Raw genomic sequence first — 22,446 nt, 5'->3', positions numbered from 1 at the left:
TGAATTTAAGGAACTCCAAACTGTTGGTTCAAATTTCACCGAGCCTTCAGTTTTCAGAGATCGTGCTCAGGTGGAAGAGTTGGAAGCTGTAGTAAAACAAATACTGTCAGAGGTTTCAGTACAGGGAAATCTGTTGGAAGAAAGTGAAAATTTAAAATTTCTTTCAGAACTGAAGAATGGGGTACATGAAGTTCCCAGTACAGAAACACATGTGAATATCTTTACTGTGCAGCCACAAGAAGAAGCTGTGATAGAACTGTTACCTCGAAAGAAAACACTTGCCAGAAATGGAGATCAAGTAAACTCAGAACAAGGTGCAGAGGGTAGAGTGTTGGAGAGTTCTATAAACCTAGCAAGTCTTCATAATGTGGTTCAACAGCCTGATTTCATTAGCCATATAGTTGAACCAGAAAGCACACATGAAATGAAAGTAATGTCTGCCACTCCAGTGTCATGTTCTGTCAAGCAGAGGGATGCAGCAAAGCACAGCAATAAATCTGAAGAAAACAGTGACAATTTTTATGACTGTAAGTGGTCTAATATATGTCCTGATGAGCTGCCGTTCTTAGTAGCTGATGATATAATGTTGCCAATGTCAAATGAACAGTTAGAAACTATGCATTCTACAGATGACACATGGTCTAACATATTGCCCATTGATTCATTTGTACATATTTCTGACAATCCAGAGGAAAGTGAAAGAATGGATTTCCCCACATATTTGTCTACTGGTAACAAATTTAGATCCCTTCATACTAAAAATGACAAGAATGCTGTGGAAAAGGCAATACATGTAAGTGATGATGATGATGACATTGAGGTTAATGTTTTTGATGAAGACAACCCAAGACATAGTCTGCATGAGCTAGAGGAAACTGTTAGCCAGTTGGTATCAGATATGGAGATGGATGAGAATCAACTATTAGAACACTTGTCATGCTTAGAGAATGAAGGTGTTACAAGTTCAAAGGCAAGTGATAAAGATGTTTTACAGAATGGTAATTTGAAGTTAGAAAATACTATGTCAAACATTACAAGCACACAGTATGAAAGTTCTCAAAAGCTTGGACCTCTTGAAGACAATAGGTCTATCAGAGCTGAGATTAAGCTTCTCGTTAAAACATCAGATACTGGCAAAGAGGAAATAGAAATTCTCAGTATGAGAGAATATTTGGATACGGAGGTGTCACGTAGACAAGAATATGTGCCTTCTACATTCAAAGGAGATCCAAAGGCTTCTGAGGACATGTTAAAGACCTTTCAAGAGCAAGTAAACCTCCCTCATCATTTGGAATTGTTAGATAGAGAAATCTCATTGAAGCTCAATCAGTCATCTGGGTTTAAAAATGATGAAAGCATTCAGCTTTCACATGAACTCCTGCAAAGTGATCCATCACACAACATAAAAATATGTAAAGGAACTACAATAGGAAATGACCTTTTAAAAAATACTGAATGTATACCATCAGTCCATAATCTAAAACCAGCATATACTTCAGTTCCTTCAGAACATCAGTATTATTCCACAGAGAAACCACTTCTTTGGCCACATGATATTAAGCTGATCGGTGATTCTGCAACACAGGAACCAAAGACACACAAGAAAAGGCAACAAGAGAATATTCTGAACGATAATAAGCACCATTCAAAATATTATCAAGACCAGCAACATGAACAATATCAATCAGTGAAAGAAGAATCATGCAAATATAGCCAAGAAAAGACGATAAAACAGAAGATAAGAGAAATTAGAAATAATAATTTGGAAATGAAAGTAGAAGAGACAGAAGCAAGTGCAAAATGTCCACCAAAAATAAAATCTTTAAAGGAAGGGAAAAACACCCAGAAAATGAAGCAATTAGAGAATAGTTCTGAAACGAAGTTAACTGGAAGATACCAACAGAAAGTAGGGCACAAACAGTCAGTGGTGGAAGAAACACAGATATTACAAGAACAGAACGCAGAAGAGACAGCTGAAACAATGCAAGGCAAAAGTCAAATCAGAAAACCCAGACTCAAACCAAAACAGCAGGAAGGAAAAGAAGAAAACAGACAGCTTCAACAGATTCAGAGACTTTTCATTCGTTCACCTGACTTTGTATTATCTGAACCAGTAAACCTGTTGCCATCAGATGGAGGCACCAAGCAGCATAACTCACCTGTTGTGGGTGTTAGTTCAGCCACGAAGGAAAGGTCACACCAAATAAAGAAACTTCTTGTTCGATCTGTAGATTCTGAAAATTGCATAACATTCCCAGAAGTATCACCCCCATCCACCTTACCATCAGGCTTACTTCCCATCTTAATTACGCCATCTCCACCACCTCAACAACTGCCCAAAACAAGACTTTTTGAAAATCTTCCTCAAGTACCCCTTGCATCTGAAGAAGATCTTAGATCTCTGTCTTCATTGAGCCAAAACATCCCTTTCCAGAACATTCTTTTCTCATTTTTACCAATGGATAATCAATCAGACATATCAGACAGTTCAAATACTTACACTCCTACCACACATTACTTATCCATGCCATCTCTCTTGGTAAGAGCCTCATCAAGTACCACCTCATTCAATCAGAAACCACTCTCTTCCTCCCTTACAAAGGTTGCATCAATGCCTTCACTTCAAGACTCCACATCTATAATTACTAAATTCCATAAACCATATATGTCTTCATCTCACAACAGCGATGCAGAACCAAAAGACTGGACTTCTCTGCTTGATAATGAGGATGAGCCTTCTGTCATTATGCAGGGTTCATTGAACACCAGTCAGATATATTCACCCTCATCAATGGCAGCTTCCACCTTTCGCATTTCAGACACCCATCAATCATTTTTGCAACCAAACCCCTCTCCGCCTAGGTCACCAGGCTCTTCCATACATCATAGTAAGTCGCCGTTCTCATCATTCTCTTCATTTCACAGTGAAGTGTTAATACCACATAGGTCTCGTGCCTTTTATAGACATCAAAGAACATCTCCAAATATATTTTCTGACTGTTGCTCAGACCCTTTAATAACAACCTCACCTAAATCTCCAGGAACTTCAAAACAACACAGACACAATCAAAGTTCACAAGTGAATACCATTACTAGTTGCCCTCAAACACCTTCATCTAATGCACAAGCTATTTCAGACCCTTGGTATATGCAAACAGAATTCCTTCTATCCCCTTCAGCCATTCCTTCAGGATATTGTACATGGGTTTCAACTCCAAACCAGCAGACGTACAGCAGAGGTAAGGAAGGGGTGGACTTTAAAATTTCATACTTTGTTGACAGATAATCGTTAGTGATAACAACTTAACTACTGGAATTCTAACGATCTCTTGGCTTTCCAGCTTAAAATGTTTGTGCATGTGGTTATCTTATGACCTCCAATGTGTGACTTTTACATACCTATAACAAGTATCAGTGTCCATGTATCATTCATTATAGTGTGGTGTTTCAACTGACATTCAGTAGTTTTTAAGGAATTAGATGAATTAACCATAACACATCTTATCTTTTAATATGGATAATTTACATATGCAAATCTTGTTGCAGTTTGTTTTTATTTTTAATACTGAATGCTGGATTCTTAGTCTCTGTTATCTAATATTATTAATTGAATACACAAAATGAGATTCCTTCATATTCCTGAAACTTCCATTGAATCATAATATGTAAAGCTGTGGACACATTATGTCAGTTCATGTTTTAAGATGTTATACACAGAGAGTTTGTGAAGGTTTACTGACATAAGGCAGCTGTCTTTTGGGTTGTAGCATAGTGTAGTCTGGTAGAAGTCTTGTAAACGTCTATCAGACTTCATGGCGCTACAACCCAGAAAACCACTTTCAGACTGACCACCATAAAAAAACTTAGATCTTGTTTATTGACATGTAGACACAACATATAATTTGGTTGTGGTCTTTGGGTTATGATGCTGTATAGTCTTGTAGGCGTTCACTGAGCTAGTGTTTCTGTCCAGAGGGTAGAAGTTAGGGATGCAGGTAAGTCGAAGGTGGAGCTGATGGTTTCGAATACCAAGCATCATAATCTAGAAGCCTACAATCCAAGGACAAGAGTCTTGCTGTGCTATCCATATCATTATTAAATTCTAGGTAAAAGAGGAATTTATTTTCAGGTATTATATTTGTTATCCTTACCTCATTACTTGTACATGCATGTTCATGTACTTTGAACACTGATGAAATAAGTGAATTGTATTACATACCACTGGTATGACAAGGAACATCATCACTAGGCCTGTTCTTAGAGTAGATATTCAGTTTTGTATTTTACATGCCTTTAGAATTTAGAATTATTGGCTTATGTTAAACATAAGCCATGTAAGATACTGACTGTAATATTACAGGACAATCACCCACAGATGTATCAAGTGGCGACATGGCCAGAACATCCCCCATCATTGTAGGGGTAATGGAGAAATCTGTTCTGAAACATGATGTCAAGAAGGAAGGTTTGTCAAGCACAGAGGTTGAGCCTACAGTGACAACAGAATTAGATCATGGACTTTACAGAGCTTCAGATGACTTTATAGCCGAGGAGATGAAGTTAATTCAAGGGGCATTTTGCATGAAAGCAGCCTCTGAAGAAGTGAATACAAAAACTGATACTGTTCCTATTTCTGATTTAAGAAGTAAGGAAGAAGTTGGGGAATTGTTATATTTGTCAGATCTACCAAAAGTGACACATGATGAGTTAAAAGACACTAAGATAGATTCTGAACTCATAAATATAATAAAGGATGACCATAAAGTAGTGGCTGACAAGGCTACAAGTGATGCCACATTTGGAATAACAAGAGATGTTCATGATCAGGTCAAAAAAACAGAACATGGAATTACGAGAATTGAGTTTATGGCGGAAGATGAAACAGTAATCTTGTCTGAAGAAATGAAGGGCACTGTCAGTGATGACAAACTCAGACTCACAAAAGATGCTTATGATCAACCCACACAGGAAGATAAACAAAGGGACATGATTGAGATAAGTGGCAAGTCTGCCAGCGATTTTGAAATTAAAGAATCAAAAGATGATATGAATGACACGTCTCAAGAAATAATAGTAGACTGGAAGTTAAAGGAGTCTAAACCATTAATTTCAGATGAAAAATCAATGAGCGATATTATAACATTGAAAGAATCAAAGGATGCAGTGGCCATTGAAAATGTGAAGGGAATGTCTCAAGAGGAAATATTAGGCACAGAGGGGAAAATGTTTAAGTCATTACTTTCAGGTGAAAAACTAGAAGAAGAAATTACACAGCTTAAAAAATCAAAGGGTACAGAAATCGCTGATGATTTAAAGGATATTTCACAGGAGAAATTGCTAGACAGGAAGATTCAGGAGTCTACATCATTAATTTCAGATGAAAAAACAGACAGTAAAATTTTAAATGTTACAGAATTAAAAGATGCAGAAATAATTGGCAATTTAAAAGACACATCTCAAGGAAACTCAGGAGATAAGGTTTGGGAGTCTAAACAAAAAATTTCAGGTTATAAATTACAAGCAGATATTTCAAAAGATATAGTTAAATTATCTACAGAAGAGGGCAGGAAAGGTTTAGAAGATATTAAAGGGAAGGAAATAAAGCCAGCAGTGACTGCTGAGCCCTCTGCCAAAGTAAGAGAGATTCAGTCAGATACCAAACCCATTGTAACAACTCCAACACTGTCCCGACGAGGACTTGGGGGTTCACAGCGCTTGTCCCGGGACCAGCGCCCACCTCCACTTGATGTCTCAAATCTCAGGATGAGTAGTGAAGAGGGAACAGATGAAGACTTTGATGCAGTAAGATACATAGTGACTGAGCCTGGTGATGAGGATGTACCAAAACAACAATTCCAAGAAGAGAGCATTTATCGCATAAACTCCTCTCCAGATATACTGGCAGAGCCTCCACTTAGAGAAGCTTATGCTAGACAAATACCAACTGTTCAAGTCACAGAGGATATCAGAGACACTCCGGTGTTAGAGATTTCAGTTGAAGCAAAAGGAAAAACATCAGACAATGAAATTGAGCAAGAAATAGCTCATGTACCACAAGTACAGTCTCATATCTCAGAAAAGATTCAGACAGCAACAGTAAGTGGACAGGCTCATACACAGCTTGTAACTAAATCTCCTGAACCTACCAAACAAATGCCTCAACCATTTATGCCAGTGGAAGAGATCATTGAACAGCCCCTGATAACATTTGACACTGTAACAGAGTTACAGATACCCACTCTAGTGCCCATAGAAGAAGATGAAGATGAAGTGCACAGACACAGGCCAATGTTTCGCATAGAATCAGATGATTCCACAGACCAGGGACTGGAGGACATTGAAGCACTTATTGAAAAAGCAAATCGTGAACTTGCATCAGAGCTGGAAAGAGCAGGATTGAAGATGTCAGATGCTGGTGATGAATCTTCTGAAGAAGAGGAGGCAGACCTCAGTGTACATATTCCAAAATATGAGCTTGAGGTAGTTGAAAAGGAGGTTGTTAGAGCAAAGGAACCTGATCCTAAACAGGAAAAGAAGCTGCGTCGTGTGGAGCGGCGATTTGAACGAATGGCATCAGAAACATTGGAGAATGAAGCTGCAGTGGAAGGCAGCAGTACACCTGAAGTTGAGCATCGCCGTGAGGCAGAATTTGATCGAATGGTATCACAGCTTTCAACAGAAGAGGTTGCGGACTGTCAGCGAGAATACTCGCAGCTATGGGATGAAGGGGGTTTGACACCATCTGATGACTGGGATTCGCGTGATCCTGACACACCAAGTGGTGAGTTGGAGGAAGACTGCACCACTGAATCACCACCAGGTACTTTGGTGTGATGATTAACCCATGATCTTGGCTCTTTGACAGTGAAAACACTAGAATATGAAGGTTATTGAAATTTATTAGAATGCATTAATTTTCAATTACTTTATAACTTAATTAGAACACAAAAGCATTTCCTGAAAATAAAGAGTTTCTATGTACACATTCATGTTTTATGGTATACATTGTACCATCAGAATTGTATTCTCTTTTTGTATGTTTGCATACTCTATAACACCTACTCTTGAAAATGCTAAAGTGCTGAGAAAACTATGTGAAAATAAGATATACTGCATAAGAGAGTAATGGCCGATATGGCATGATTTGATTTAAGCCTTTATTATTCGTACCCTTCATATAATATTGTTATGTTATGGTTTTTGGATTGAGGAAGATATGGGAGGGGTCTACATGGGGAAACAAAAAATTTATACAAAGGTCTGGTTGGAATGCATGGTAAAAGAACCATTTTTGATATATGAGAGGTAATATTAAGATGGATCATAAATGTAATGGCTATGGGGAAGTAAAGTTGTTTGAACTGTTATACAGTAGTGGTCCATGACAGGTTTTTGTAGTGATGACAGTGAATGTTATGGGTTATGAAACAAAAAGGAATTTGTAGAACAATTTAATACTTACCAGCTGTTTACAGAACACCTTTTACTATGTAGTTAGATAGATGCACTACCACTCCTCTAGTTATATCGTTAAAAAATTTGTAATTACCAGTAAGAAATCAAAGTATGATTTTTTCAGATCTAATTAATAAACAGTGACGTTATCACTAAATTTATGTACACACACACATATATGCATATACACATGCAAGGAACCCCGTTCATCAGTAGACTGGCCGGCTAGAAAACAGTTCGCCAACTACTATTTTTTATACCCGCCGAACCGTCTGTCATTTCAAAGGTTGCTGGCATTTGTCAACAGCGCTGCTTTTTTTTAGCATGGTCAGTTGTCCTTGAGATAAGTACAAGTACAGGTCGCAGTGTTTTGAAATAAAGTTCGATAAGAAAGCATAGTGTTGAATAGAAATTATTCATATACGATACATTTGTACAGCTTTCTTTATGGAGGAAATGCCGTAGAAAGTTTTGTAGGAAGTATCCTGATAGTACAGTACCATGTAAAACAAAGATTTACAATATCGTAACAAAATTACATTCTGCGGAATCGGTTCTGGACAAAAATAAATCTCTTAAGTGGTTACGTAAACAGCCAAAATAACAGATATTGGAGCACAGAAGATCCTGGTGTTTATCAAATGCCATTGCATGATTTAAAAGTTGCAGTTTGATGTGCAATGAGAATGCGGAGAATAGTTGGGCCCATGTTTTTTACGAATCAGACATTCCGAACGTTATGTGAGATTGATTCACTGGCCGTTCATCGATCAGCTGACTACAGAAGAAAATTCGTACATGTCGAGGATTGTGTCTTTCGCGATCGCCCAATTTATATCCTCGTGACATTCATTTGTGGGGCACGCTGCAAGAAAAAGTGAATGTGAACAATCCGTAAGAAATTTTCAGCTATTCCCGTACAGAAACTTTGACGTGTGTCTAGGAAAATTCTCACGATGTGAGGCATGCTTAGAAGAAGAAGGTCGTCACTTATAAAGTAAGGCAAGTTACACTACAGCGGAAAAGCGGGCCGTGAATAACCGTCTATCGCGGCGGGTCTATGCGAGAAGCGTGCCGTGTAAGCTTCCGGATCCAGTCTAACGATTAACGGTATGCACTGTTTATGTGTGTGTGTGTGTGTGTGTGTATGTGTATGTATGTATGTATGTGTATATGTATATATATATATATATATATATATATATACACATATACACTCACGCACATATATACAGAATGCATTCTTTCTAAGTGTGTGTTGCAGATAACATTTCTAGTCCAAACCTGTTTCAATTTTGCCAGAACAGCTTCATTATGGAGGTGTGTTGATAAAGTTCTCTCGGGCTATGAGCCGTGTAAAATAGTTAAAAGTCACCGACGTTTCGAAGACTATTTCTGCCCTCATTATCAAGGCTAGTCATAACTGAGAATTTTCCTGTTTAAAAATTCAGGCACATGTGTCCAAAAATTATATAATATAACAATAAAGAAAGGTTGTGAATAAAAAGAAATCTTGGCAAGAAAATCCCGGAATGATAATGATTTTTTTTGTTTTAAAAATTAGTCATAGTGGTCAGAAAATATTGTACCCTGTTTCTCCCAATAAGTGCATTATAGAAGTGAATATATAGCAGCCAAACTGACATTCCTAGTATTTATCTTAACTCTGTGGTTAAAAAGGAATGTGATGAAGAGATACAAAAATAAAGGTTTTTTAAAAAAATTTATGATTACTTTTTGGAAAAAGAAGCAGTATGGTGCATGTATTTGTTATGAAGGTGTAAGGAGTACGTGCCATTTTTATAGTTATTAACATACAATGATACACAAAGAGCCAAGAATGTTGTTAATAGCAAATACAGTTGTTGTCGCTGAATTGAGCAGAGAGGCTGTCTTGTAGCACAACTCTTTTCTGTTCTGCTTTTCATGCAATAGGATTACTTGTTGCTATTGCTCTTTTTCCTTCTTTCTCTGACTTCTTATTGCCTGTGCATCAGAATGGGGCAGTGTATAATTAAACTTCAAACAAATGAGAATGTCCAGCATACTGTTCAGAAAAGACTGGCTGCACATTTTAATCAGACACACCACCAAATATAGGGCAGTGTAGAGGATCAGAAGAGACATGTGTATTATTGTGTGTCACAGTGGCTGCTGCTGCTGATGAAGACAAGCCTCAGGGCTACTCCAGTAATTTTACAATACCCGAGATTGTGGTCGAGTGCTACGACACTCCTGACACCAAGTTGTTTGATCCGTTCAAGTATGATCTGTGGTTCGTTCATGACCAGACGGACCCTGACTCTTTCATTTCAAGTGATGAGGTACTGGATGAAAGTGATGACAAGGATAACAGAAGTGAGCTGTTTGATGAAGTTAATCTCGACCAGCAGCTACTTCCTGAAAATGGTTGTTCAAGCACTGATTCTTCTCCAGAGTTGGATGCTGACACACTGCCAAACTTAACATATTTCTTAGATCAGGCAGAAATAAAATCAGTGCCTCAAGTTAACACTACTGTTTGGTGCAGTGATCAGAGTATGCCCTCCGTTAGTCATGAAACAATGAAGACAGGCCAGAAGGCTGCTGAAATCTTGAAAGATGCAGATGCCAGTGAGAACAGGGGGCTGTGTAGGTTGCTGGATGATGCTAATAGATCGCACCAGTGCAGCAAACCATTCTTGTATATGTACTCAGGCCCTCACATTAAACGGGAATCTTGTAGACTTGAGCAGAGTCCTCTGGGTGAGTTATATATAATTTCCCTCACAGATGGTATGTAGAAGATTTCTTCTAGAAGAAAATACTTAGAGTAATCTCTAGAAGCAATCTTTGAACATGATGCTTGGTGTGACTAACATAGTGAAAGTTACTAACAGAAAACCATCTGTGCAGCATTCATAATTCTTTGTTCATTCACCGCATATTGGGTATGAAGTCTTCCAGTCTGTTAGAATGACGGTAGAATAGCGTTATTAACATGTGACATAGATTAGTGTTGCAGATCATTTAATATGAATAATTTAAAATTAAGATAAAAATGACTCATGCATTTTCACTTCCCATGTGTAGAATAGATTTTCATTTGCTGTTATTTGGTTAGGACCATGACATATAAATCCTGACTAGATCTTCTTTACATGTGGGCTTATTGTGATTTCAGTGTATGCATGTTGTAAGTCATCTTGTGCTCAGTGATATCCAAGTTTACTGCTTTGGAAATTTTGTACATGTTGTACAGCACCTTTTCACCTGCACTAACAACACACTATGTTCCAGTAGAAATGATGCACATTTTGAATTCAGACATGAATTCTATTGATGCTACATCATTTTCACAGAAAATAGTTATGCTGGGTTTTATAAATTAGAATGTTTGTGGTTTTGACATATTTCTGTAATATACTTTTTTACATTTGAATGGTTAATATGATGAGGAAATGGAGTATGACACTGATGAAAGTAACCATGTGAACATACTTTACACCCACAGCAAGACATGGTCAAGATTTCTCCAAGGTGAAGAACCAAATACTGTGATCGCTCATTGTGGAAGTATAAAATTTGTTGTGTGTGACTTCATTTGCAGAAACTCTTTATTTCCAAGATTTTCTTCTGTCTGTTGTCTTAGTAATAGAAGTGGTAATAAAACATCTGTAACAGCAGATAATAACAACTTTGTTAGAACTGACAACTCGCAATACATATCTGACAAAAATGTAACAGTTGCACTTTCAAAACAGTCTTAACTGTAAAGAAAGTTAAACCTGCTGCTCCTAGGATTAATACAGAAATATTGACGCACTGTTCCCATCTGACTCTTCTAACACTGGCATTATGTCATTGTTATTGTACGCTTTTATGCTTTGTTCCTGTAGTATATGAAGTAACATATTGTAATTATACTCACACCTTTATGTGAAAAACTGAGTCTGTTAATGTACAAAAGCAAAAGCTTTGCACACTAACTCTTAAATATATACAACAGTGAATTTAGAATGGTTGTTTGTGGTGTTAGTAGTTGGTATAATTGCTTTCGTACTGCTAAATTTGTTCCTTCAAGTTTACTTAATTGTTCACATCGAGTGATATGTGTCTTGGCACTGCTACTTCTTTTATTTGTGAAAGACTTCTTCCCTATACTTATCGCTCTTTTGGATATTTAGTGGTACAGTGTGTGCAGAATTATTTCATATAAAAGTGTCAGTTTATGAGTTCTATGCTTAGTAATCATTAGGGACATATTTATCTTTTACGAGAATTTAAATATTATATAAATGAATTTGAGTTTGGTGATTCATTTCCACGTATGGATCCATAGATGGAAACATAATATGTATTAAGTATCTCTTAAATGCAGGAACCTATCTCAGTGGAATAATGGTAGATTTGTGATAAATCCTACCAGCGTATCTGGACACTTAGTGCTCTTCTCTGTTCCACCCAATTCTTACAATTTACGAACAGTTTGTATCTTATAGGATTTGAGGTTTTCAGGGTGGTGAGTATGAAGATGGCTGTCTTCTGGGTTGTAGCACTATGCAGTTTGGTAGAAGTTTATCAATGATTCAGATGTCCTTGCTGCCTCCATCATCAGGGCAATGAGGGTGCTGCGACCCAGAAGACAGGCATCTTAGTTTTTATTTCAGAAGTGTTCAGTTGATACAGAGCTGAATATTACTTGTTGTTGTAGCAAATGAATTTAAATCATACATGGTTCTATCTTATCATTGTTTTTAACTTTTGATACTTAAATTATATGTGACAATGTTCGTATCATTGTACTGTGGTCATGTGACTTACAGGTTTAACTGATATTAATATTTCTTTATTTCAACGTAATCTTTTGAAATAACCCACATTTAGACACTGCCTATTCAGTAATAACTGACCTTAACAAATAAATTTGTCATGCAAGTAAGAGGAACACTCAGGTATATTATATGTTACAAAGATGGATGAGTTGCTTTGGCTGTTTGTGTGTATGAATGTGTGAATACATGAGTGGGGTGAGAGACATGGGTGCCACCACAGAAGACACAACAGACATTTTATTTGTACATATTAACGTGTTATGTGAATGAATGTTGCCCCACTAACATAATTGCCCTCTCTTCTAGAGAGCACCAGACCACTAACAACAGAGTTGCCGGATCGCTGGGAACCCAAGGCGGAGGAGCCTCTGACCTTACACCCGACTCCAAGCCCCCGCCTTACTCCAAAACCAGAATCCCGGGAAGATATAACTTCTCACCCCCATACATCCCCGGTGAAACCAGTAACTCCTGGGATTTCTGGTGAAGTTTCCCCTGTGTCCCACATACCAGTTCACAGAGTCAGCGTTGGGATATCCCCTTCTGAAGCACTAGAGGTTTCAAAGACAGACAAATTAAAACCAGAAGGAGGGCAGGATATTGAGGTAGACATCCAGAGTTACTCAGACAGGAAGAAGTTTTGGGAGAACATGACAACAGGTCAAGTAAAGACTACTAGTGACACAGTAATTAAACAGCATACTCTGAGCCAGGAGTCAGTTGCACCACCATTGCCCAAGCCAAGGTCTTCAGGACCAATTTCTTCACCATTAATATCAGTACTTCAGGAAAGTGATGTGAAGTCAGAAACAGAGAGTGATACAGATACCATAACTTTTAGTGATTCTACAATTCGTGTCCATCCTCCATCAGCCTCAGTGAGGAAGCAGTCCATGTTCACTGGCTCCTCAGACACTTCTAACCATGAAGGATCTGAAACGGAAGCCACGGACATAGCAGTGAGCCAGATCAGTGGTGTACCAACTACAGTTTCATCTGCAGTTACGGTGTTCACCCAGCAGCACTCTCACACTGAAGAGGAGGAGGCGATAGGGAGTAGTGATTCAGAGGCAGAATATCTTGCCAAGTGTATGGACAAACCTTTAGCATATGAGAACACAGCCTTTGTTGAAGATGATGGAAGTAGCAAGCCCTCAAGCCGCTCTGGGTCACTAGATGACAGCAAGGAAATTCCAGTAATACCAGGGAAAAGAGCACTGTTTGAAAAGAGTTTGGAACAAACGCTGCCATTAGCGGCATCAAGCAAAGTTTATGGGAGATCAGCGTCTTTACCCACTGATGACCTCATTGCCTTTGATCACAATGGTGGTGTGCGTGCCAAGAAGCAGTATTTTGAGGCCCAGATTAAAAAAGAAATGGTCGTGGAACAGCTTATGACACAGCTTGAAGAAGAAGCTTCTCCAGAACACAAAGCAATCTCCCAGGCTGCAGTGGATCAAGATAACATATCAGTGGAAAGTGGAAGTTACGTAGGTTCTTTGATGGAAGATGTGAAGTTAAAACATATAAGTGATATCAGATCCACAAGTATTACAGATGCCCCAGAGAAATATGTTCAGAAGCCAAGTTATGTAACTGAAGATGATAAAACTGAATTAGAAGTAGATAAAGTTTCTGGAACGAAAGCCGTAAGTGTAAAGGACATTGCTAAAGATTTTGAAAAGGAATCATTTGCTCCTTGTCAAGGAGTGGTGGTGCCAAGTACAAGCCTTCATGAAGCTTCAGATTACACATTAAAGGGCGCTGCTGGAGACTTTGAGCAACAGATAGTGAAACCAGAACTACTACGAGATGTTATTGAAGAGGGGAAAGCAATGAAAGACACTGAGTCTGCTTTTGAGAGTAAGGTGCAGGCTTCGGTGCCTGAAGTTGCAGATGGATTGACAGGGTCAGCTACAGAAGATGATGCAACCATTATAGAGAATGTCATGGAAATGAGATATGATGTAAGTGACATTGATTTCCCCTCAGAAACCCTGGAGGAAGAGACTGCCAATCAGCTAGCAGATGTGATACACTTCAAGACTGAAAATATTACAAAACCATCAGATTCACTTGAGGTACATGTTGACAAAAGTGAAATTGAGGAGACAGAGAAAATGTGTGATATTGAGGAAGATATAAAAGGAGTAGACCCGAATAGTGAAGTGATACCGTCCATAACTGTGACCTTGTCTGGGAAACAGAAGAGAGATAGCTGTAGCCAAGGCGAAAGCGAAGATACGGCTTCAGAATCAGATGTCACTCCTGAGGAACATCCATTGTACCAACCAGAAGAACATGTTCACGATACGGTATGGGAGGTTCCAGTACAAGAACAACCAGAATCCTTACTTAAAGAAACAGTGGAGGACATACCCATTGAGAAACAAGTAATTGTAGAAAAAGATGAAGACGAAGGCAGCGAGATGTCACTGAAGATGTCAGAGGAAGAAGCCCGAATCATTGCAGAACAAGTTGTGGAGAGCATCGAGGCAGAAGTGGCTAAACGAAGTGACCTAATCGCTGACACAGTGTCGCCACCTGTTCCGCCACCAGAAACTGCCGAATCACAAGTAACAGAATATCTACGCCAACTGGCCAACAAGGAGGAACTGGAACCTCAGGAGGTTCAACTAATGGAGTCAGTGCTGGCTCGAAAACACCGAGAAGAGATGAAGAAACTGTCCCGCACGGACACGGGTACATCTAGCATGGAGATTACGGACGAGGACCTACGCAGCAGTGGCGTCGAAACGGACTTATCGCCACTTGACAGTCACGTTGGACGAGTACAAGAGCGTGCAATGTCGGACGACACTCAACACGATGACGGAAGTGTAAAGTTACAAGGCGAGGAAGTTGTCGAGAAAACTTTGGCCGAGGTGCGTGAATCTTTAGAAGCAGCGCAGGAACAACTCATTGAGCAGCATATGAAGAAGGAGGAAGTCGTTCAGAAGAAGGAGTCGCCCTCGGAATTCGAATTTAAGGTACTGACATTTGAAAAGACGCTTGGCGAAAGTATCAAAGAATCTCATTATGAAGAGGTAAGTGCTACTGCCGAGAATGTCGAGTCTATGAACGATGGGGTAACAATCAGCCAGACCACGGATATTGGTATGAAGGAGAAAGATGATTGGGTTACAGAATTAAAGAATGTCGAGAGAACAGAAATTAGTGTCGGCAAAGATGGCACTCAGAAAATTACAGACACTAAACAGCAGATACTCGATGAACGCGACGTTAAATGCAAGGAATCTAGGTTCGAAGATGCTGCAATGATGAGAAAGGATGAGGGCCTGACTGGTGAACACCGTGTATCTGCGTCATTTTTGGATCAAGAAGAGTTATCTTCATTATGCAAGATAACAGAAACTCAGACAGAAACAGAACATGGAGTTCAGGCAACGAAAGTCACTGAGAACAAGGGTGTTAGTCAGGCTGTGAGTGAGGAAAAACTTGTGATTGAGACCAAACTGGAAGAGGGTCATGATGGATCAGCGTATGAAAAAGAGGACATTACACGAACTCATACTGAAAGCTCGAAGTTAGAAGAGAAAGAGACGAAAATACAGGAAGGCACAGAAGAAGATCTGAAGACTGCATTCAGGGGTCAGACAGATTCTTGTTCGGTGGAAGAAAGAAAAGTGGAGAGGTTATCAACGTCTACAGTTGTTGACAAAAAGGAACGCAGTACCGAACGCGAGACTTCTGTTTCGGAGACATCGAAGTCAAATCAAAAAACAGAAGAAGCAACGAAGACGGAACGAAAAGTTGAAATTAAGAAAATTTTCAAAATGGATTCTGATGTCCTCGAAACGACTACGATAGACCAAGTAATGCCAACATTGACTGAAGGCATTGAACTATCGCACGAGTCTATCCGTTTGACAGAAAAGGAGATGATACGAACATCAAGCGAAGAGTCACAGCGGTCTCTGTCTCAGGACGAATCCACGAAGTCACCTGTGGACTCATCTTCATCTTCAGGACGTCGGGCCGAGACGGAGACTGTTCGAGTTGTTGAACGTCCAGATGGTACTGAGGCGATAGTAGTCGTCCTACGCCATCCCCAACAGTCTAAGCCAGATGCCGAATCGTCTAGTTCTGGAGAGAGAAGTGGTAGTGCGACATTACGCGCCGACAGACGTTCTGGTGCTGACTTCGAAGCTTGGTCAAGTTCAGGTGAAAGCCATTACCACTCCTTTGAGCAGACCTCAGAAAGCGGACGAACTTCAAGTCGCCCTTGTTCGTCAGATATTGAAGCTCTGATGGCAGGAGTTGGTACCGCTGGATCGTCTGAATATGAATCTGCCTTGACATCTCAAGAATTTTCAGCTCGTTCTGCATCTCATGATTACCACACAGCTGTCAGCTCTTTAAGCTCTCGAGACTCAATGAAATCTTTGGACTCCGAAAGTTCTGGTCACCTGGCTAGTATTGAAATCTCAAGTGAGGCCTCAGAAACTCTAGTTCCTTCTGCGTTAGAATTGGAAAAGGATATGGAAGGAGCCTCAGGAATGTTGGTCATGGATGACGAAGACATTGAACATCGGGAATTGGAATCTTCTCAGCCGCTAGGTATGGAAGCAGTTGTGGAAACCTATGACGAAGTTCCTCATATAAGCGATGGACGACAAAGCCCTTTCGAAATAATAAGTGAATCAGACGTACTTGATTACCATAGCGAGGATATAGGTGGGTCGGAGGACGAAGAAGTTGATATTGCTGAAAGCAAAGGAACTCCTCCAACTTTGTCAACTGATGAATCAGGAGAAGATGAAAGGCCACACTGCATGAAACGATCACATGAGATGATTTTCCAGCCAGAACCGATGCCTATCATAACAGATAGTCCTTTGTCTGAATCTGGTACTGAAGAAAAATTTGGTTCTAGTGTAGAGGAAGGTAGCATTCTCAGTGTGAGTCTGTCAAGTGCATCAGATGCCGCTGGTCTCAGGACAGTGATAGAGCTCTCGAGGGCGGATTCTGAACGTATGGATGTGTCGGTCACTTCAGAACAACTAACGGTGTCAGGTACCTCGGAACAGCTCAGTCTGGAGGAAATAGACCAAACGACACTCACAGAAACTCAATTTGTTGAATCTGGAACTTGCACTTTCCCCACATCGAGTTCAGGTCGCGACTTACACCTATCATCTGTTACAATCACCACTTCATCTGTGGATGAGTGTGGTGTTCAAAGCGTGTGCACTCAAGTGACATCTCAGTCTCATACACCTGTCCAGAAAGATGAAGACGATGATGGTAGTCAGGAACGAACAACGGAGAGACATAGTGATGACTTTCCTCAGAGTAATGGCCCCACCCAAGTTGATTACGTTCCAGAATATGATGATGATTACGACGAGTCTCGGAAACGTCACTTGGGACATCGCCGAAAGGAAAGCACTAGTAGTTTCATACCTTCTGTGTTGCCAATTATGACATCTGCTGCACCAGCACAAATAGCTAGGCCCTTACCAGATTTGAGTCCATTGAAATTTGATATTATTGAAGGTGTCGAAGACATGGCTGAAAGCGATAAATATAGTGAGACAGGGACCCTCACACTGAAGGAGGTTTGCAGTGATGAGAAGAAAGATGTTGATGAAGCTGAGAGACTGGAAGAAGAATCTTATCAGACTGAAGCAGACCAAGGATTTCATAGAGACCTTCGTGAGGGAAGAGTTTTACTGGAAGATGTTGCGGGAATTGAGGAAGATGCTGAGGGTGAACTTGACACAAGTAGACCACAGTCACAAGTCAGCAAGTCAGATTCTGAAGGGCATCGTCCAGTGTCTTCAGGCTTCTCTGATGATCGTCCAGACTCTGAACTGGCCGAATTGCTGAAACAGTGCTCAGATGGAGGAAAAGATCTCGAAGATCCTATTGAGAGGCCCCTTTCTCCCGAGCCAGTTGATGAATGTGAAATCAAAGATGACACACCTGAATTTTCCTCTGAGGCTCAAGCAAGTGTAACTGAGTTGGAAATGGAGTATTCTGGTGCATTTAGTCGTTCGGTAGAATATGCTTCTCATGTAAGTCCGATCCGTGAAGAGCGCATTGGAATGCAATATGATGAAGCCTGTAGTGTGATTGAACAACATTCTGATCGTGAGGATGATATGGCTGAAGCGGAGGCTGCATTTCAGATGACTGCTCATGTATTCTCCGTTGTACCTCCTTCCCTTCCAGCAACAATACCTGAGGATCTGGCTGCAGAGAAGCATGAGTTAGAGACCCGAGACAGGACTTTGAAGGAAAGCAGGAGACACCAGGATATAATAATGACATCTCCAGCTTCCATACCAGATATCACAGTAACCCAACATATGACTCCGTTAGTGGATCGCGGGTTTCACTACCCTGATTTTGAATTGGAAGATGAATTAATGGTAGCCAAATCTGCCCCCCAGACACCTGCATCTGCATCAAGTAGAGCCTCTTCAGAGACTGAGACTGATCAAGGTCGTGAATATGTTTTAGAGGACGAAGAACATGATGATTATATTCGTGAGGAACCTGAGCTTGAACACAGTCAAGAAGATAAACATATCGAGTGTCAGTCCATGGATGAAGTCTCAGTTACTGAAGACAAAACTGTGTATGAATCCGAAGTCAAGGAAGGTATTAAAGCAGAGCCTGCTTCACCCACATCTGAATCTCCAGAAACTGATTCTTTTGAAATGTTGGAAAAACCAGATCTGACAGATGAGTATGTTGTGATTGAGGAAGTTGGAAAAGAAGCTGAAGAACATGACACAGAGGGGAAGAGTGTCCAGATTCAGAAGAAGTCTCAGGTTGTGAAGAAAAAGCATGACCCGGGTGATGAACTGATTTCTTCACCTCCAGCACCTGCTACACGCATGACAGAACTGAAGTATTACCCTGAGCCTGGAGAAGACATGGGTCCATTTCCATTTGATTCAGACAGCCCTCCAAATGCAACTGTAACCAAGAAGTCTGTTGGTGTCCGTGCTCATGATTTGGGCTATGACGGAGAAGAAGGTGAATATGATAAGGATGTTGAGGCTGGAAGAAAATGGATTGAGATGCAGTTTCAAGGTGACACTGCAGCAGCCACTGCTGTTGCTGGGTACGGCTATGAAATGGACTTTGAACGTGGTCCACTAGAAGATATTAAAGAAGAGGAAGTTAATGATTTTGACCAAAGCAGTAGTAAGGTGGGCAGCATGGGCAGCTACAAAGGATCAATAGGCAGCTTTGGAAGTGTGAAGGAGTCACTCAGTAGTACTCCAGAATATGATGTCCTAGCAGGACGGAAGTTTTTTACTCGTTCCGGTGAGCACGATGATGTATCTATGAGCTCACTTCAGGAATTTGAACAGTTAGAGCATCAGATTGCCTTGGAGGCTTCACGTAAACGTTCGCATGGCTCTCAGGATTCATTGAATGGAAACAACAAGCGGTGTGGTCGCAGTGGTCAAGGTGATGATGTGTCATTGTCATCTCTGAAAGAGTTTGAGGGCTTAGAAACAGCCTGCATTGAAGCTGCCAAGATTGAAACCCGGGCTAAGGAGGAAGAAGCACTTTTGTCAGAAATTGAAGAAGGCCATGAGAGTCAAGTGTCTGAGTCTGAGAGCTGTGAGACCATGTCTGTAAGTGATGGACGAGGAGTTTTGGGAGGAGGTGGTGAAAGTGTTGATTCTGATGACTACGAGAAAAGAATGTTTGAGATTGATGAGATAATCCGGCAGGCACAGTCAAATGTTGAGCGGTTTGTTGACCCCAAAGATGATGTAACAGAATCCGTTGGTCGTGGCGATTCTTTGGAAGAAGTGGCACGTGTACCAGAGCTTGATCTTGACCAACCATTGTATTTGTTTACTGGCAAAGTGACTACTGGTTGGCGTGAGGCAGGAAGTGATGTCATGTGTACCAGCTCTGACTCACTGGAAATGAAGGACAAATCAAGTGCCCTACATGCCAGCACAGACTCACTAGACCTCAAGACAATTGCTGATGTGATGACTACTAGTGCTGATTCTGTTGAGCTTCAAATGCAATTGTCTGGTCGAGGTGACATCATGACTGATTCTATGGAACTACCCGGTGATTCTGCAATGATGGCTACATCGACAGATTCCCTTGACCTTGGTGGAGGTGCTGCCGCTGGAGCAACTGTAATGACTGACTCTATTGAGGAAGAAGAAGAGGAAATGTCCGTGTTGGGGCAGGCAGAAGGCCAAGGTTCGGGGTCTGGAGGACATGATCAGAGCAGTTCCAGTGGACGTGAAGGTGACTTTAGCTCATCAGGAAAGGATGACAATAGTGCAGAACATGGTCGTGTGCCACCACCTCGATCAGATATGATGCTTGGTAGCACAGATTCTTTAGAACCTTCCAGTTCCACAGCAACACATGCCACATATCAGTATGAAACAGATTCTGTTATGTCATCAAGCTTTACTAGTGGAGGCTCTAACACAATGGTCTCAAGCACAGACACTTTGGACCCTACAGGAACTGGAGCTGGAGGGCTGGATGCTATCGATCTTGCAGCAGCTGCACGTTCTGCAGGGGTTTGGTTTGATGATGTGAATGGCAGTGGAGGAAAACCTTTTGTTACAGAAGTCATTGAACCATCAGAAGAGGATGAGTTTTCTCATACAATACGGCGTACTGTTGAACTCCCACCAGAAATTAGGAAAGTGTCTTTTCATGGGCCTGATGCAGAGAGGGCTTTAAGAGAATATGTAGAACGTTTTGCCCCTGGTGATGATGTTTCTGAAACTCAAGAAGTTGACAGTGAGGGTAATGTTCATATCAAACGTGTTGTTCAGCGTCGAGTTGTGGTCCGTTCAGAAGACATGACAGATACAGAATTAACAGGACCTGAACTTGAGGAATACTTGAGACATGTGTCCAGTGGAGAATATGAGCAGGCCTCAGGAGAGGATGTCCCTGAGTCTGACTATACACACCTCATGACTTCCATCACCGGTGGTGCAGAATCATTCACTTCTCCTCCTGAGGTGGTAACTCACCATACCTATGTCACACGTCACATGATCCACCCTACCCCTGGGGCTGTAGTTACTACCACCACCCAGCAAGGACTAACCACCACCACCACCCCCAACCTAACAGGTAGACATCCCCACTAAATGCCCTGTTGTAATAACTGTAGAACAACCAAGATAATCTCTGTTAACCATTGGTTTCCAACATCAGGATGCAACCAGAATTAGGGAGATGTGGTTTTTCTGGAAAGTAGTGATGAACTATCAGAAATATGTTTTCTTCTTTCTTTCTTTCCAAATGCTTAAAAGTTCTTGTTGGTAGCAGATTTAGGATCATGGCAGAAAAAGGTTGGGATACCCATAATGCTGTGCACATCAATTGGTTACATTTCAGATTATCTTGATTAAGACATTGATTAATTGGAAAGTTCAGCATTCATTTCACATACATTATGTACTGACCCACTGTAAAGAACACGATGCTGAGCTTTGTATAGCAGTAGCTTGCTTGTATTGTATCTATGGAGTAAAACCATAACCTCACTGCTACATTGTATGTTGGTAGTCATCTTATTTATTCGAAGGAAGAAAGTGAAACTGTGTCACAGCTGTTATCTATGTGTCCACAGCATAAGGTCAGTGCCCCTGTCCATTGTCATTCCTACTGGTTCAATTCTGCATGTTATACAATCCCTGCAGGGATGTGAAGGAAGTGTGAGATTTGAGGTTCTCACAACAGTGAAGGTGACAGTGTTGTCTTCTGGGTTGTGATGCTCTGTGTACTTGAAGGTAGTTATATACTGTTTTCATCTTCAGGGCTGTAGATGGAGACAGTATGTTTCTTCATTATGTTGGTCGTCTGCCTGTGAGTTTGTAGTGTCAGAACCCAAAAGGAGAACATTGTCATGTTAAAGTGTGTTTTATAAAGCCTTATTTATTTTAAATAATGATGAAATATTTTGAGCCGAACCATATATCCTGTATATTTGAGTCATTTGTGTGCATGTTTGTAATATGTCTGAGGAACACTGTTTTAAAAACTCATGAAAAATACCAATTTCAGCTTTCACTTATTGTGTTAATTTTTAACAGCATGAACAATGCATGAGTTAATTTTTTTGTTTGTTTATTGAAGTTTTGCAATATGAAATTTAAAGTATAAATTATCATAATGATGCTAATATCAGTCT

General features: G+C 40.4%; 1 protein-coding gene across 1 annotated transcript in view; it reads left to right on the top strand.

Annotated features, from left to right (window-relative positions):
* LOC110830363 (uncharacterized) overlaps nucleotides 1–22,446 on the top strand; it is a 96,143-nt gene that overhangs the window by 59,034 nt on the left and 14,663 nt on the right. The window contains exons 4-5 of the mRNA XM_087358869.1: nucleotides 4,361–6,820; nucleotides 12,576–21,383. Of these exons, the coding sequence (XP_087214995.1) occupies nucleotides 4,361–6,820; nucleotides 12,576–21,383 (11,268 nt within the window). The remainder of the gene's footprint in view (nucleotides 1–4,360; nucleotides 6,821–12,575; nucleotides 21,384–22,446) is intronic.

Source organism: Zootermopsis nevadensis, unplaced genomic scaffold (assembly GCF_977971745.1).
Source record: "Zootermopsis nevadensis isolate Lab colony 2312 unplaced genomic scaffold, Znev_1.0 Znev_ptg000030l, whole genome shotgun sequence".
NCBI lineage: Eukaryota > Metazoa > Arthropoda > Insecta > Blattodea > Termopsidae > Zootermopsis > Zootermopsis nevadensis.
The sequence above is the reverse complement of the archived record's forward strand: the minus strand, read 5'-3'. Positions and strand labels throughout refer to the sequence as shown.